General features: G+C 35.5%; 1 protein-coding gene and 1 long non-coding RNA gene across 3 annotated transcripts in view; both read left to right on the plus strand.

Annotated features, from left to right (window-relative positions):
• LOC107718096 (phosphatidylinositol 5-phosphate 4-kinase type-2 alpha-like) overlaps positions 1–10,440 on the plus strand; it is a 22,415-nt gene extending 11,975 nt beyond the window's left edge. Inside the window, exons 4-11 of one of the 2 annotated variants that reach the window (XM_016525041.1) lie at positions 957–1,109; positions 1,205–1,351; positions 1,778–1,816; positions 3,530–3,625; positions 7,958–8,071; positions 8,287–8,539; positions 9,717–9,820; positions 9,914–10,440. In XM_016525041.1, the coding sequence (XP_016380527.1) occupies positions 957–1,109; positions 1,205–1,351; positions 1,778–1,816; positions 3,530–3,625; positions 7,958–8,071; positions 8,287–8,539; positions 9,717–9,820; positions 9,914–9,994 (987 nt within the window). In that variant the 3' untranslated portion in view covers positions 9,995–10,440. The remainder of the gene's footprint in view (positions 1–956; positions 1,110–1,204; positions 1,352–1,777; positions 1,817–3,529; positions 3,626–7,957; positions 8,072–8,286; positions 8,540–9,716; positions 9,821–9,913) is intronic. The other variant, XM_016525043.1, reaches the window with a different exon arrangement.
• On the plus strand, positions 5,284–6,440 carry LOC107718097 (uncharacterized). The gene is made up of 3 exons (XR_001637381.1): positions 5,284–5,396; positions 5,546–5,640; positions 6,295–6,440. It is a non-coding gene; the product is annotated as an uncharacterized LOC107718097 (long non-coding RNA).
• Positions 10,441–14,734: the final 4,294 nt, after the last annotated feature.

Here is a 14,734-nt window from a genome sequence, read left to right on the forward strand (position 1 = left end):
GACAGAACAGTTAGCATGTTTTGCTCAAACTTTTGCCATGGCATTAGAGCTGGTACACCATTGTCGCTTGCGAAACCACAATAACGGCGCCGTGGGTGGAAACTTTAGGGGCGGTAATATTATAATGAGATCCCTTTGCAACGGCACTAGGGGAGCGAAATCAGACGCGCTCGTTTTCTCAGACGCTTGCAGAAAAAGGCTTTCCAAAACAAAGTTACTGGGTTAATCTTTTTCACATTTCCTTGGTTGGTAGATGCACCGGGGACCTGATTATAGCACTTAAAACCTGGAAAAGTCAGCTTTTCATGATATGTCACCTTTAATAAATTACTACAAGTATTTCAGTTTTTGTTTTTAAAGAGAATTTTTTTCTGGTCGATTTGTTGATAATTTTGATAGTTTGTTCAATTCTTGGTATCCAAATCTGAATCCTAAAGCAAAACTAATTGAGAACCACTGTTATACTAAATAATTTTTATTAAGAAATTTGGAACCGATTTTAAATCCCACTTAGTACAACGGCAACACAGAGTGTGTCTATTGCAGTGAACCGCAGAGACCTTGCGTTTTTGGCAGCTATACTAAAGATGGCATCCAAAGCACAGGCAGTAACGCAGCTGTGCTTTTGCTGGTTGAATAATGCCATTTTAATGCAAGCCCATTGACTCCTGTCTTTCTGCACAGGGCAGTAACTGCGACACGTTCTTTCTCATTTTTCCCATTGCTATAGAAGAGGATGTTTTGCCATCCAAATGAGCAAAAATCTGCCAACGCGTTTCAGTTTGTGATGAGGTTCAATAAAAGTAGCCAGACAGTACAGTCTGGCATTCCAGACTGACTGCAGGCTGCAGTCTAGGAGAAGTGCCAGTAGCTTTTCACCGTTTTATTGGAGCTGTTTTATTGGAGTGCAAGCCTGGGAGTGTGAAATCCTTAACTGTTCTTTCCTCCTGTGGCAGAACTCTCTGACACGCAGGGCACCGATTCCCAGTGACGCTCAGGGCCGTAGTGGAGCTCGTTTCCACACTTCATACAACAAGAGGTACGTCATCAAGATCATCACCAGCGAGGATGTGGCCGAGATGCACAACATTCTGAAGAAGTACCACCAGGTAGAGGGAATATCTGTTTCTTTGTTTAAAAATTATCTTACGATGAGTCTCGCAAGCTGTGAAATCCATCGTTTTTTTGTATTTGTCCACTGTAGTATATAGTTGAGTGCCATGGAAACACGCTGCTCCCTCAGTTTCTGGGCATGTATCGCCTCACAGTGGATGGAGATGAGACCTACATGATCGTTACTCGTAATGTCTTCAGTCAGCGGCTGCCTGTTTACAAAAAATATGACCTGAAGGTGAGTGATTCTAGTTTGAAGACCTTGTCTTGTCTTTAGTACAATGAAAATGAATGGATTGGGGCATCAAGTGGTCCATAAAACTTATGCTATTTCAAGACTTTGGAGGCATATAGTAGCTTTGCCTAAGTCATTATTCACAGAAAATCATGACATCCACCCTAGTTTTCCCTTTTGCATTCATTATAGTTCATGAGGAAAGTTGTGATGTCTGATTCATGAACAAATGATTCTTTTGAATCAGATCTTTTTATTGAATCGTTTTAAATGTGTCATTGAAGCAAGTACAACAGAAAAATAATTTCAGAAAAAAATAGTTCCATATAGAAAAAAGTCATGTTTTTTGAGCTAATGAGAATGAGGAAATGGCACAATTAAAATTTTTGGGTAAACTTTTTTTAATAATGACTTCATGTACTTTTTTAGGGATCAACAGTGGCAAGAGAGGCTACCGACAAAGAAAAGGTAAACTCTCCCTCATATTTTTTTAATTATGTGTAGAAGAAGTAGAACTTTTGAAAAGGTGGTGCTAAAAATGTTTTTTTAAAATGCTAAAAACTTCTGTGTTAAAAAGGTTTTCATAATTTCCAGTGTATTTCCAATTACATAAGTGTTCAGAAAATGAACTCACATTTGCATGTTGGATGTATTGCATGTCTGAGTTTGGAAATTATGTGTAAAAAAAAAAAACGCATTATAATCACAATTATAACATCATCTTCCTTTCCATGTGTGTTGTGTATTAATAAACTCCCCCAAAAAATTCTCCTATGTGAAAGATCCCATTTTCTGCTCCATTCCTTGGAAAAAAATACTCTGTGCTTCTTTTCTGTTCAGTGTTTGCTTGATTTAGTTTGCTTCAGAGTGTGGGAAACTGCACTTTGTAGTCCAGAGGTATTATTTAATTTAAGTAATGGTCCTGAGAAGAGTGAAAATAATTATAATATTGGATTAATTCAAACCTAAGAACTGTAGTGTCTCTGTATATTGTGAAACCCTATTGTTTTACACTGTAATTTAAGTGCACTGATCTCTGAAGGTGAAGAGATGGTAACAGAAAGCATTGTAAATAATAGATCAGAGATTGAGTACTTGTCTTCAGGAAACATTTGACTGTTGGATTACATTGATTTACTGTGGAAACTATATAGAAAACATTCTGTACATTAATAAAAGACTAATGAGTTGCAGTTTATACTTGTGTACGGTATTCTCTCACATAAGGCAAACCTGATCTTGTGTGATTTCACATATGTGTACATATGGAGGGCATGTGAATGATTTGCATGTGTATATATATATATATATGTTTTCGATATGAATATTAGTCTTTCTAGCATGTAAAATTGTTTCATTGATTACGTTCTCCTCCATTTAGATGGTGTATCTACATTCTAATGCTGTATATGATACTCTCAAATATGGCAAATATGAACTGATGTATATTTGTAATTATGTGTCATATACAGACTAGATTTATTGTCATTCACTGTATTTGATGAAATGTTTCCTCTGCATCTTAACTTTGATTTACTTAAAGGGATAGTTCTCCCAAAATGAAAAGGCTGTCAAGTTCAAGTTGTTCCAAACCTGTATGAATTCCTTTCTTCTGCTGAACACAAAAAAATATATTTTGAAGATTGTGGGTAACCAAACAGTTTCTGGTCCATATTGACTTACATAGTATATATATTTTTTTTTCCATACAACAGAAGTCAGTGGGGACCGACAACTGTTTGGTTACCAACATACTTCAAAATATCTTCTTTTGTGTTCAACAGAAGAAAGGAATTCATACAGGTTTGGAACAACTTGAGGGTGAGTAAATGATGGCAGAATTTTCATTTTTGGGTGAACTATCTCTTTTAACATTCTCCCATGATATTTTGTCTCTTCACTTGTTTACTGTACAATAGTCATGTTATCAATCAAGTTTTATTTTTTTCACTCTGTAATTTTGATGTTTCGTTTGATGCATGTTATGTGGGATATTTCCATCTTTTTAATTCTTCCATTTTCTCCTGAAGGCTTTACACCTTTGCTTTATGAAATGATGTTAAAATGACTAAAACGATTCAAATGACCAAAAACACAAAGCTGTCGTCTCTCACCACACACTGATTTGTGGGTGCTTGCGTTAGTGAAGCTGCTTGCATCTGACCCTCCTTCTCCCTGCAGCCACGTCCACCTGAGGAGGCTCCGTCCAAATCACGCATGAGCCAAAAGCTACAAACCATCCGGATTGCCACACGCTTTTATTGTGCCATAAGACACGTAAGGACACAACAGCAAAGAACTGTCCCATATTGCTCTGTGTTCTTCTTCAACATGCTTTACCCGCATTTTGCCTCAGGAAATCACCATTCCCTCTGGATCCCACAAGGGACTGTAAACCCAAGCCCAGGGCTGGTGCTTTAAGTTGCCTTCCTGTTCCAGAAATAAAGTGGTGACTCCTTCTTCGACAATCTCTGCTGGAATTGTGAAAAGAGCTGGAATACTAGTGCGTCAGCATTTAAGTGTTCTGCTGAGTCATAGGGGGTTTTATATATACCTTCATATGTCCATCTGCGTATTCTGTTAGTTTGGATTGAAGTCTCATTTTGTGGTTCAAGGAGCAATTCAAATTTTCATCAAATGTTAAATAGATCATAAAAGGTCAAAAAATGTTTCTTGGAGGGAGCCATTTAGATTTTTGTTCAGTTCTTCTGGAGGATGTCACAAAGATAAATTAACCCATCTTGGCTAAATATTAGTGTTTTTGATTTGATGTTTGATAAATATCTCAAACATTTAATGCACTGCAAATCTAACATGAAAATCAGATCAATAAATTAAAGGGATAGTTCAGCCAAAAATTAAATAAAGATATCTTGAAAAATGACTCGATGTTTACATATACATACATAAACATGCACATATATGTGACCTTGGACCACAAAACCAGTCATAAGGCTACATTTTTTGGAAATTGAGATTTGTACATCATCTGAAAACTGAATAAATAAGCGTTCCATTGATGTATGGTTTGTTAGGATAGGACAATATTTTTTTTTTTTTTATGGTATATCAAAAAGTGTATATTTTTTAAATGTGATTGTTGGTACATTTTACCAGTTTTTACCATACTTTCAAAACAAAAATTAAAATAGGAAAAATATGCAATATGAAAATAATTGAAGACAAAATGTGTTTTGCTGAGAAAAAACAAGATTTGGTTTTTAAAAAGCCTTTTTCCAAAAGGTACATCTGGAAAAAGGGGGGTCGTCTTATAATCAGGGTCATCTTATATTCGGGCCAATACGGTAGTTACTGCATCAGTAGTAATGACGGCTGGTGTAGTGTTTGAGATTGAGCCGGTATTGCTAAAGGTTGTAGGTTTGAACCCCAGTTGCATGATGCTTTTCTTTACAGTCTCTCCTCATTTTTAGGATAAGAACGCAATTTTTAACTGTTTATTTATTGGTCAGGTGATATTTGGTTTGATTTTAGCTTGACAGATCTGGTGTTTTATTCGTTTTATGTCAGTACAAAATGTAGTTGCAGCCCTGTTATTAAATGTTTTCAGTTTTTGGTATGTATTGTATTGTAAAATTCATGTTGGTTTAATATTAGCAGTTTTGTGTAGATTGCTGCACGCACAAAAACAACTTTAGTGTGGCAATTTTCAGAAAGTAACATGAGACTCTTAAATATTCCACTTGAAACAAGTAGTTTAAATGTAAAGATTTTTAAAATAGCAATTTAAAAAATAAAAAGTACACTGAAAAACCTGTACAAACATTGCACTTGAAATGCGTGCATATTGCACATTAATGAGAGTTATTTATATTTAAACTGAACATTAGTTGGAATGAATAAACAAAAATTCATAACCGTATCTGTTCGCATTTGGGACTATAAATGAGTTAATTTTGTTTGCTCCTAAAGGTGAGGAAGGTTCCTCGGGGTCTCACTCCAGCTCTGGACCCCAGCGACCCGTTTGCAGATGAAGCAAGAAGAGCGGCAAGAAGTCGAGGCTCTGGCCAGGAAATTTGAGAGCAAATATGTATGTAATCTTTCACATGACGTCTTTCGTACGAGCATCCGTCCACTTGCGTTTTTATTTACGCAGAAAGCTCTTAAGTCATGATATGTTAAAGAAATATTATAATGTGTTATTGACTTTACATTGAGGTTAGTGCGTTATCGTCTCAGGGAAGCACAGTTAAGAAGAAGAGACGAGACCGGATGCAGGATCTCGATGAAACGGCTATGATGAAACGGATCCGTTTATCGACAACTCTGAGGCCGTGAGTATGAGAGGGAGCTTCATTGATCCTCACGGACAAAATCACTGCTGACTGCCTCCCGAAATGCTCTCAATCACCGGGTTGTGCCGATAGACGATAGTATCATGTATCGACGATAGCAGATGTTTAAAACCCCAAATAGTTATGAATTAGCCTATGACAAGTACAGAGAGTCTCTCTCTTGCCCCCACACACCCATGCACGATAATATCATGCATTGGCGATCTCACAGGCTGGCGATATGGAAAATTACCATATCACCCAACACTAATTAACACTAACACGTCATCTCCCAAATGACAAAAAACTACTTTGAAATCCAGTCTGACCCATCATTCTTATGCATATGTGAAAATGTGTATTAAAGTGTTTTTCTGATAAATGTATGACTGTATGGATTATATATTTCACTCTGCACATTGATGCAGGTTCACTTTAATGTGCAATTGTGCTCCGTGTTTTTTTTTTTCCCATAGAAACAATAATTTGGACTACGAATAATTTAGCATTCAAAATGTTTCGAAACACTGCATGTTTGCATAATTTGCATACAGCATGATGTATATTCAGAAATGTTTTTCTGATTAGTATATGAATGTATAGACAGCATATTTCACTCTTCAGATTGTCCTCATGTCTGTTGTGTCTCTACAGTATGACGAGCTCGTTCCCGCGTCTCTGACCACTAAACTGGGCGGTTTCTACATCAACACCGGCACGCTGCAGTTCAGGGCCGCGTCTGAATCCGAGGGAGAAGACGGCAGAAAAGACGCCAACCGCTTCAAGGTGATCATCTTCATCACGTGCAGCCTCATCCTCGCTGTTATAGCAGACAGGACACATTATATAGAGAGCCACAATTATGGTTTATCAGTGCTAATTTATGATAGGGTTGAACATTTACTCAAAACATCTAATTGCAGCATGACCTAGTATGACTATTAAACCATCGAATAATGAAATACACATATGTGACCCTGGACTACAAAACCAGTCTTAAGGGTCAATTTTCTTTGAATCTTCATCATCTGAAAGCTGAATAAATAAGCTTTCCATTGATGTATGGTTTGTTATGATAGGACAATATTTGGCCGAGATACAACTTATTTGAAAGTCTGGAATCTGAGGGTGCAAAAAAATCTAAATATTGAGAAAATCGCCTTTAAAGTTCTTAGCAATGCATATTACTAATCAAAAATGAAGTTTTTATTTATTTACGGTAGGAAATTTACAAAATATCTTCATGGAACATGATCTTTACTTAATATCCTAATGATTTTTGGCATAAAAAAAATCGATAATTTTGACTTATACAGTGTTTTTTTGGCTATTGCTACAAATATACCCCAGCGACTTAAGACTGGTTTTGTGGTCCAGGGTCACACACACACACACATATATATATATATATATATATTACCTTCATAATATGAACATTAACTATTACATCTTTCTTTAAAATATCATCTTTGTGTTCCACTGAAAAAGAAAATCACACAGATTTGGAACGACAAGAAAGTAAATGACAGAATTTTTTTCATTTTTGGGTGGACTATCACATTAATCTTGATATTAGCTGTAGATTTTGGGTTGGAGTCGCTGATGTTTGTGGAAGTAGGCATTTAGGAAATAACCCTTGGTTTAATCATTGTAATTATTTGAATGCTGTAATTGTCTGTTGGCTCTAATAGTGAAATCTAAATCACACCCTGTTGCGCTGAGTGTCCACAGGAGGCAGTCTGCTTTATATTACACTCCACTGCTTCTGTGATGTGCTATTTTTAAGCTCATTTGGTGAATTCTCAGATGTTCATCTGTTGTGTGGACGGCTCATAATTGCACCAGATCAAAACTTTTGTCACCCCCAAAGACTATTTCATTTTTAGATGCTGAATTTTAGTGTGATATATAACAGAAAGTTGACAAAGACAAGAAATACGTGAAGAAGTAAACGTGAAGTGTGTTAATTCTGTGATACTAGCAGCACCAAAAAGAACTCCTCCTATAATGCCTTTTTTTTTTTTTGGCTGCTGCTGATACAAACTTTTGCCATTTTATTTGGTGCTGCTAATGGCACAGAAATTACACACATCACCTTTCATTTTCTTCCATATATACAAATATTTTTATATTGATTAAATTATTCTTTTTGTCAAGGTTTTAATTTTTGAGTCTATTAACAAATCCAAAAAAATCTGCATTTATGATACTGTATGTCACTGACATTTTTTGCTTCATGGCTGAGTAATCTGAAAGTTTCAATTTACACATGTTGCTCCTGATGAACTTTAACACTTTGTCCCAATGTGAATAACAGACCAAGGAGCTTCCAACTTACAAAGACAATGACTTCATCAGTGACGGCCAGAAAATCTACATAGATGAGGAGAACAAGAAAATGTTCCTGGAAAAACTGAAGAATGACGTAGAGGTCTGTGTACATTACGTCTGTGTGCTTTATCTATCATGTGCTTTACTACTGTTGTGCTTTATCTGTCATGTGCTTTACTACTGTTGTGCTATCCATTTGCTCTGTTTAATGTAATTGGCTCATTAAACTCTTATCTAAACACTCATTCGTCCTAATCACCACTCTGTGTCATTAAACTGTCTAATTAAAAAGACCCTTGAAAAATGTGTTTCCAGTTCCTGGCCCAGCTGAAGCTGATGGACTACAGTCTGCTGGTGGGGATCCATGATGTGGAGCGAGGGGAGCAGGAACAGCCTGAGGAGGAGAGTGAAGACAATGACGCTGGGGAGGAGGAGGGGACGGAGAGCGATGGAGGGGCCACTGGCTCCCCACCAGACAGCCCCAGTAACACACTAGACAGCAATAGACCTCTGGGCCCGGGAGAGTTTGACCCCGTCATTGATGTATATGCCATCAAGAGCCATGAAAGTGAGTCGTTTTACAGCTAGAACTAAATTAACTGGTGTTGCTTGATGGTTGTAGGGTGTTAGGTGGTTAATTACTGGCCCACTAAATCTCTTAGGATTTTCTTGTCCCTAGATATAGTTTGAGAGCCATTTTCAATGTATTTTTTGCCTGTTTTATCATCCACCAGACAAAAAATGTTAGATCACTTAGAAAAGTAATAGGACACCTTTCTTCAATGAGCCAAGTGATTTGAGATGTCATTTCTGTAGCACAAATAATATAGAAGGACACCATTCCTCCGTAAATGTTGTACATTCAGCCACATTCAAATTATAATGTGTAATATTGCACATCCAGTGCTCAAAAATGTATTGTTTTTATTTATTAGTTCAGATCAATAGTTAATAGTTTTTACTTGCCCTGACACACACAAATCATTTTTATTTTTAGCAATACATTTTTATATTTACTAGAAATATTTATTCATTAAATGTTACTTTTTTCTTCTTCTTTTTTGTCTTTACAAATATAAAAATGCAACAAGCTGGAAATTATACAGCTGTAATGCAGCTCCATAAATTCATAAATGCTTTTTTATATTTACTAGAAATATTTATTCATTAAATGTTTCATTTTCATTTTTTTTCTTTACAAAAACCAAAAATATAATGCAATCTTGAAATTAAACTGCTGTAATGCAACTCCAAAATTTTACAAATGCTTTTTTTATATTTACTAGAAATATTTATTCATTAAATGTTACATTCTTTACAAAAATAAAATATGCAACAAGCTAAAATATTACACAGCTGTAAAGCAATTAATTCATAAACACACTTCTGCTGGAATATGATGCATAACATTACTGACTGATTTTTCGTTTTTAAAGGGGTCATATGATGCTGCTAAAAAGAACATTATTTTGTGTAATTGGTGTATACTAATGCTTTCAAGACTGTCACAAGTAATTTTTGCACATTTTTAAAGCTTTATCCATGTTATCCAGCTAGATTGGATAACATGTCAACAGTATTTGCAACAATGTTGAATGTATTACAGAAAACCATGCATTTCAGTTTGCAAGGCATATACTGTAAATGGCCCAGCGCAGCACTGGGCCAAAAGGCAAGTTAAAGTTCTGTCTCACTTGATTCCAGTTGTATCTTGCTTAAAAACAGTAGCGCATTCTACCTTTCAGATGCTCCTAAAAAAGAAATCTACTTCATGGCGGTGATTGACATTCTTACTCCATATGATGCCAAGAAGAAAGCAGCCCACGCAGCTAAGACAGTCAAACATGGGGTGAGAGTCCAATATATCATAAACACAGTGCTAGTCCTAAAATAGTCCTCCATTTACTCAAAATCTACACATTTTTGCTCTCTTTCTCTCCAGGCAGGGGCAGAGATCTCAACGGTCAACCCCGAGCAATATTCAAAGCGGTTTTATGATTTCATCACCACTATTCTGTCCTAACTGCTGCCTGAGGCTGGAATGAGGCGGAGTAACAGATATGATCTCATATCCTGGGAGAGGTTTTGCTGTGTGTAACGGATCCAGTGTCTCTCTCCCACTTGTCACAGGATCACGTCTGAGATCTGTCAAGATCTTTTTTTGTTTACAATTTCTTTTTCTTCTCTGTTGGATTTTTCGGTAGGTTTATGGCTCCATGTGGTTGATAAGGCATACATGTGATATAGTCATGCATATATAGCGTTCTGTACCTTTGTGTTAGATATTGTTGACTGAGAAACCGCGTGTTATTGTTTGTGCCCAGCTACGTGGTATGAATATCATACTGGAATTCTCAAAGCTGCTTATATATTTATTGTCTTTATGTTCTTTGCGGAGAAAAATTCATTGTTCTCAAAGGAATAGTTCACCCAAAAATTTCAATTAGCTGAAAATGTACTCACCCTCAGACCATCCAAGATGTAACTGAGTTAGTTTCTTCATATGAACTGATTTGGAGAAATGTAGCATTACATCACTTGCTCACCAGTGGATCCAGTGAATGGGGGCCGTCAGAATGAGAGTCCAAACAGCTGATAAAAAACATCACAATAATCCACACGACTCACGGGTCCATTAATTAATGTCTTGTATAGCAAAAAGATGCTTGTTTGTAATAAACAAATTCATCAAGGCATTTTCAACTTCAGTTAACTGGAGTCTTGTGGATTGTTGTGATGTTTTTATCAGCTGTTTGGATTCTCATTCTGACGGCACCCATTCACTGCAGAGGATCCATTGGTGAGCAATTTCTCCAAATCTGTACTTGATAAAGAAACAAACTCATCTACATCTTGGATGGTCTGAGACACAGTACATTTTCATCAAGTTTACATTTTTCATTTTTAAGTGAACTATTCCTTTAATAAAAAAAAGTCCAGTTTTAAATAATTAAAATATATTTCAATTTATAAAATAAATTTAGCCCTGAACAAATATGACCAGAGTCAGAATAAAAATAAATTGTAACATAATTGCTTGAAAGTGTTTATTGCACTATCGCTCTTTAGCTGCAGGCAGTACCTTTAAATCAAATCTGTTTTTTCTATCTGTTTACAAAGTGTATGTAACAGTGGAAAAGAATGCAGCTTCAGGATCAATTACTGCATTTATAGTTCAAATCCAATCAGCAAATTGGATTTAGATGTTCTGCCTGTTGTGCATTGTAAAGTCTTGCACAGGAGCTCAATATTTGCAATTGGCTCCGATAATAATGTTAAGTATAACTCAACTGTTTTTGGACATGATTTAATGCACCAAAACATTTATGCAAATGATTCCAGTTTTACCACTGACTCGCGGAGGGTCATGCAATAGTAGTGATTCGTAGAATGTGTTAAAGCACCTAATGGGTTACATGTGCGTTGCCACTTTTGTATCCCTAGTGAAAGAACAAAACATTGCCTGTTTTATGTTGTTTAGCTCTTGATTAGAAACCATTTTTGTACCTTCCTTTTTCTTACAGTAATAATTAGCAAGTTTACAGTGGGCCGTTCTCTTGAGAATGCAGTTGTGCTGGCGCTATATTGATGCTTGAATCTGCGTATAGTGTTTCAGCTGCACTGTAAAGAGCGAGAGAATGCTGCCTCTTACTATTGTTATCTCTCTCTCTCTCTCTCTCTCTCTCTCATCATTGTCGAAACTTTGTGTGATCCTAGAGACCTTTAGTATTATAAAAAATGTAGATATTGTGATATGTATTCTTCTGAAATATCGTTTGCAAAGTAATCCTAAATATTCTACTGTATGTGTTGACATATATACACTGTGCGAGGGTGTGCCTTTTTTACTCGGAATTATTTAATTTTGTATTTGAATCATTTTTTTAAAAAGAGACGCTTGAAAAATGTTATTTTCTAAAAAGGGAAAGGAGAATAGGACGAATCCTAAGGTGGTTCTGCTGTTCCTCTGTAGATGTGTAAATATGCGAGTGTATTATGTGTTTGCAATATTATGACTGTTGCAGTCCTAACGGCACAAAAACTTAAAGAGTTCCCCGGACCTCATCAGTTTTGCTTAATTTACTCATTTGATTCCTACATTGAAGTTATAACTGAAGTTATTTTTTGTTATTGCAATTACTAATTAGATAATAAGCAATGTCAGATCTTGTTTTTGGTACAGTTTCCAGTGGAAGAGGCAAGAGTCTTCATGAACACACACTCCTGACTTTGAATTTGATGTCTGTACAGCACTTGTGAATTTCAAAGAAGCCACTTCTATGAGCTTTTGGGGAAAATTACTTCACTTTGTCTCAAATTGTATAGAGTTGTGATCTCTTTTGTGTTGTAATTTGTAAAAACATCCGTCCATGTTGATGGTACAGTGTGAGTTTGATACTTTCATGTTTGAGGAAGAGAAAAAAGCTTTGAAGGAATTGTGAGCTCTTTTAAAGATGCGGTCAAAGGAAGATATTATCACTTGTCAGTCTACTTGTCATAACTGTTATCAACGTCATGCAAGCGTGCAGCTCTTGTGTGTATGTGCTGTAGGCCCAAAAATATTGAAATGCACTCTGTCCCATAAGCATTGCTCAATAAAACGATGCATTGCTCAGCTTGATAAATGTTTGTAATATTCATGTATTATGGCAAAATCTTACATTCACAAGCTAAACCATTAAAAAAAAGAACGTGCTTCCCCTGAAAGGTTTACATTTGGTTGTGTTCATCATTAAACCCATGAATAGACAAAATAATGGTTATGTCAAATTAAAATATGTCTTTGTTAAATTGAATCGAAACCGATTTTACTTGAGTTTCAAAATATAATGAAGACTCACAAAGGCAACATTATGTAAATATAGGGGTGATTGGAGCATGTTGTAACATTTTGTTTAAACTATAAACCTAATATTACTGTACATTACCAGTCAAAAGTTTTTGAACAGTAAGGTGTTTAATGTTTTTTAAAGAACTCTTCTGCTCACCAAGCCTGCATTTATTTTATCAAAAATACAGTGAAAACAGTAATGTGAAATATTTTACTATTTATTATGAATTATAGAAATTAATGCTTTAGCAAGGATGCTTTAAATTGATCAAAAGTGATGATAAAGTCATTTATAATGTTACAAAAGATTTATATTTCAGATAAATGCTGTTCTTCTGAACTTTCTAGTCATCAAAGAAACCTGAAAAAATTATACTCAGCTGTTTTCAACATAATAATAATAATAATAAATGTTTTTTGAGCAGCAAATCTATTGGCAAAGAATATTAGAATGATTTCTGAAGGATCAAGTGACATTGAAGACTGGAGTAATGATGCTAAAAATCAGCTTTGAAATCACAGGAATAAATTACATTTCAAAATATAGTCAAATAGAAAGCAGTTATTTTAAATAGTAAAAATATTTCACTTTTCATTTTACTGCATTTGCTCTATTTTGGATCAAATAAATGCAGGCTTTGTGAGCAGAAGAAAATTCTTTAAAACATTAAAAATCTTACTGTTCAAAAAAAGGTTCTCATGTATGATAGTGATTTAGATATAAATATTTTCAAAAACCCGTGTAACTATAAAGAAAGGTCTCGTTTTGTTGGTTTATTGTGGAGATGCGTTACATGCTTAACACCAGAAGAGGGCGCATCGTGCTGCCGTACAGTTACATAACAATCATTTAGGCCAGAATCCACCAAACGCTTTATGTGAGGCTGATATTTTAGACGTAGTCATTTTAAATTGTTTTAATATGAAAAGCTCTACGCAATCATTTCTATATCTTGACTTTGTAGGTCTTGCATGTCATTTGCTGTCAACCGTGTTAATCAAGAAGAGCCTTAAGTGCTCCGCCTAAAAATTATTCTTCGTATGAGGAACCCCACTTCAGCTCAGCTACTCCAGAATAAATCGGTTCATTCATTCCACTTAATCTGAGACACTTTACTTCGGCTTTCATTCCCACAGACATTATTCACAGAAATCTACAGAGCGATAGCAATTTTTAAAAATCGCCTCGGTCTTTACATTTTAACAAAGCTAACGTTAAATGTATTTTACTGAACTTTTTCTTTATTTCTTTTTATATAAATATAATTCTTAACATTTAAAACGGAAGGTTTTTAATACATTTCGATTATAGCCTGTTCAACATCGGCCAAATAGCCTAATTGTCAGAAGCCGCTAATTCTGACAGGACACCACAGGCCTACGAGATTATTCAAGCATGCGTTTAGACAATAGATAACATAGAACAGTCTATTAATTCAGTTCTAATAAACACGGTATAGGCTATAGGTTATAGCCTATATTCAGATATCATTATGGTTAGGCCTATTGGTTTTGCTCTAATGATTGAGATTAACGAGACAATAAGGCCTAATAAATTATTTTAAATTTTAAAAAACCCGAAAACGAGTAAGTAGGCTATCTGTAGCTACTTTGACTAGGCTTCTTATTTCTGTAAATTTTCAGTGTGGACCTGTTACGTTCTGCGGTGTTTTTGACATTGGTGTAAATGAGGTCAGAGCGATCTGACACGGACAAGAGAGACCCGAGCCGAAAACAAACTGATAATACCTTTACAACAATTATAATTGTTGCGGCTGGACATAGCTAGACCTTTATCAAATATTTAACCTATCCTACTTTATGCAGTCAAAGCAAATAGCAAAGATAATAGCCGTTGCTCACCATTCTTAGTTGACTATATAGCCTATCTATGCATGCGTTTATTTTAGTCTTTAACAGGACTATTAGTCT

This window comes from Sinocyclocheilus rhinocerous, unplaced genomic scaffold (assembly GCF_001515625.1).
Source record: "Sinocyclocheilus rhinocerous isolate Xijiao unplaced genomic scaffold, SAMN03320098_v1.1 scaffold480, whole genome shotgun sequence".
In the NCBI taxonomy this organism is placed as follows: domain Eukaryota; kingdom Metazoa; phylum Chordata; class Actinopteri; order Cypriniformes; family Cyprinidae; genus Sinocyclocheilus; species Sinocyclocheilus rhinocerous.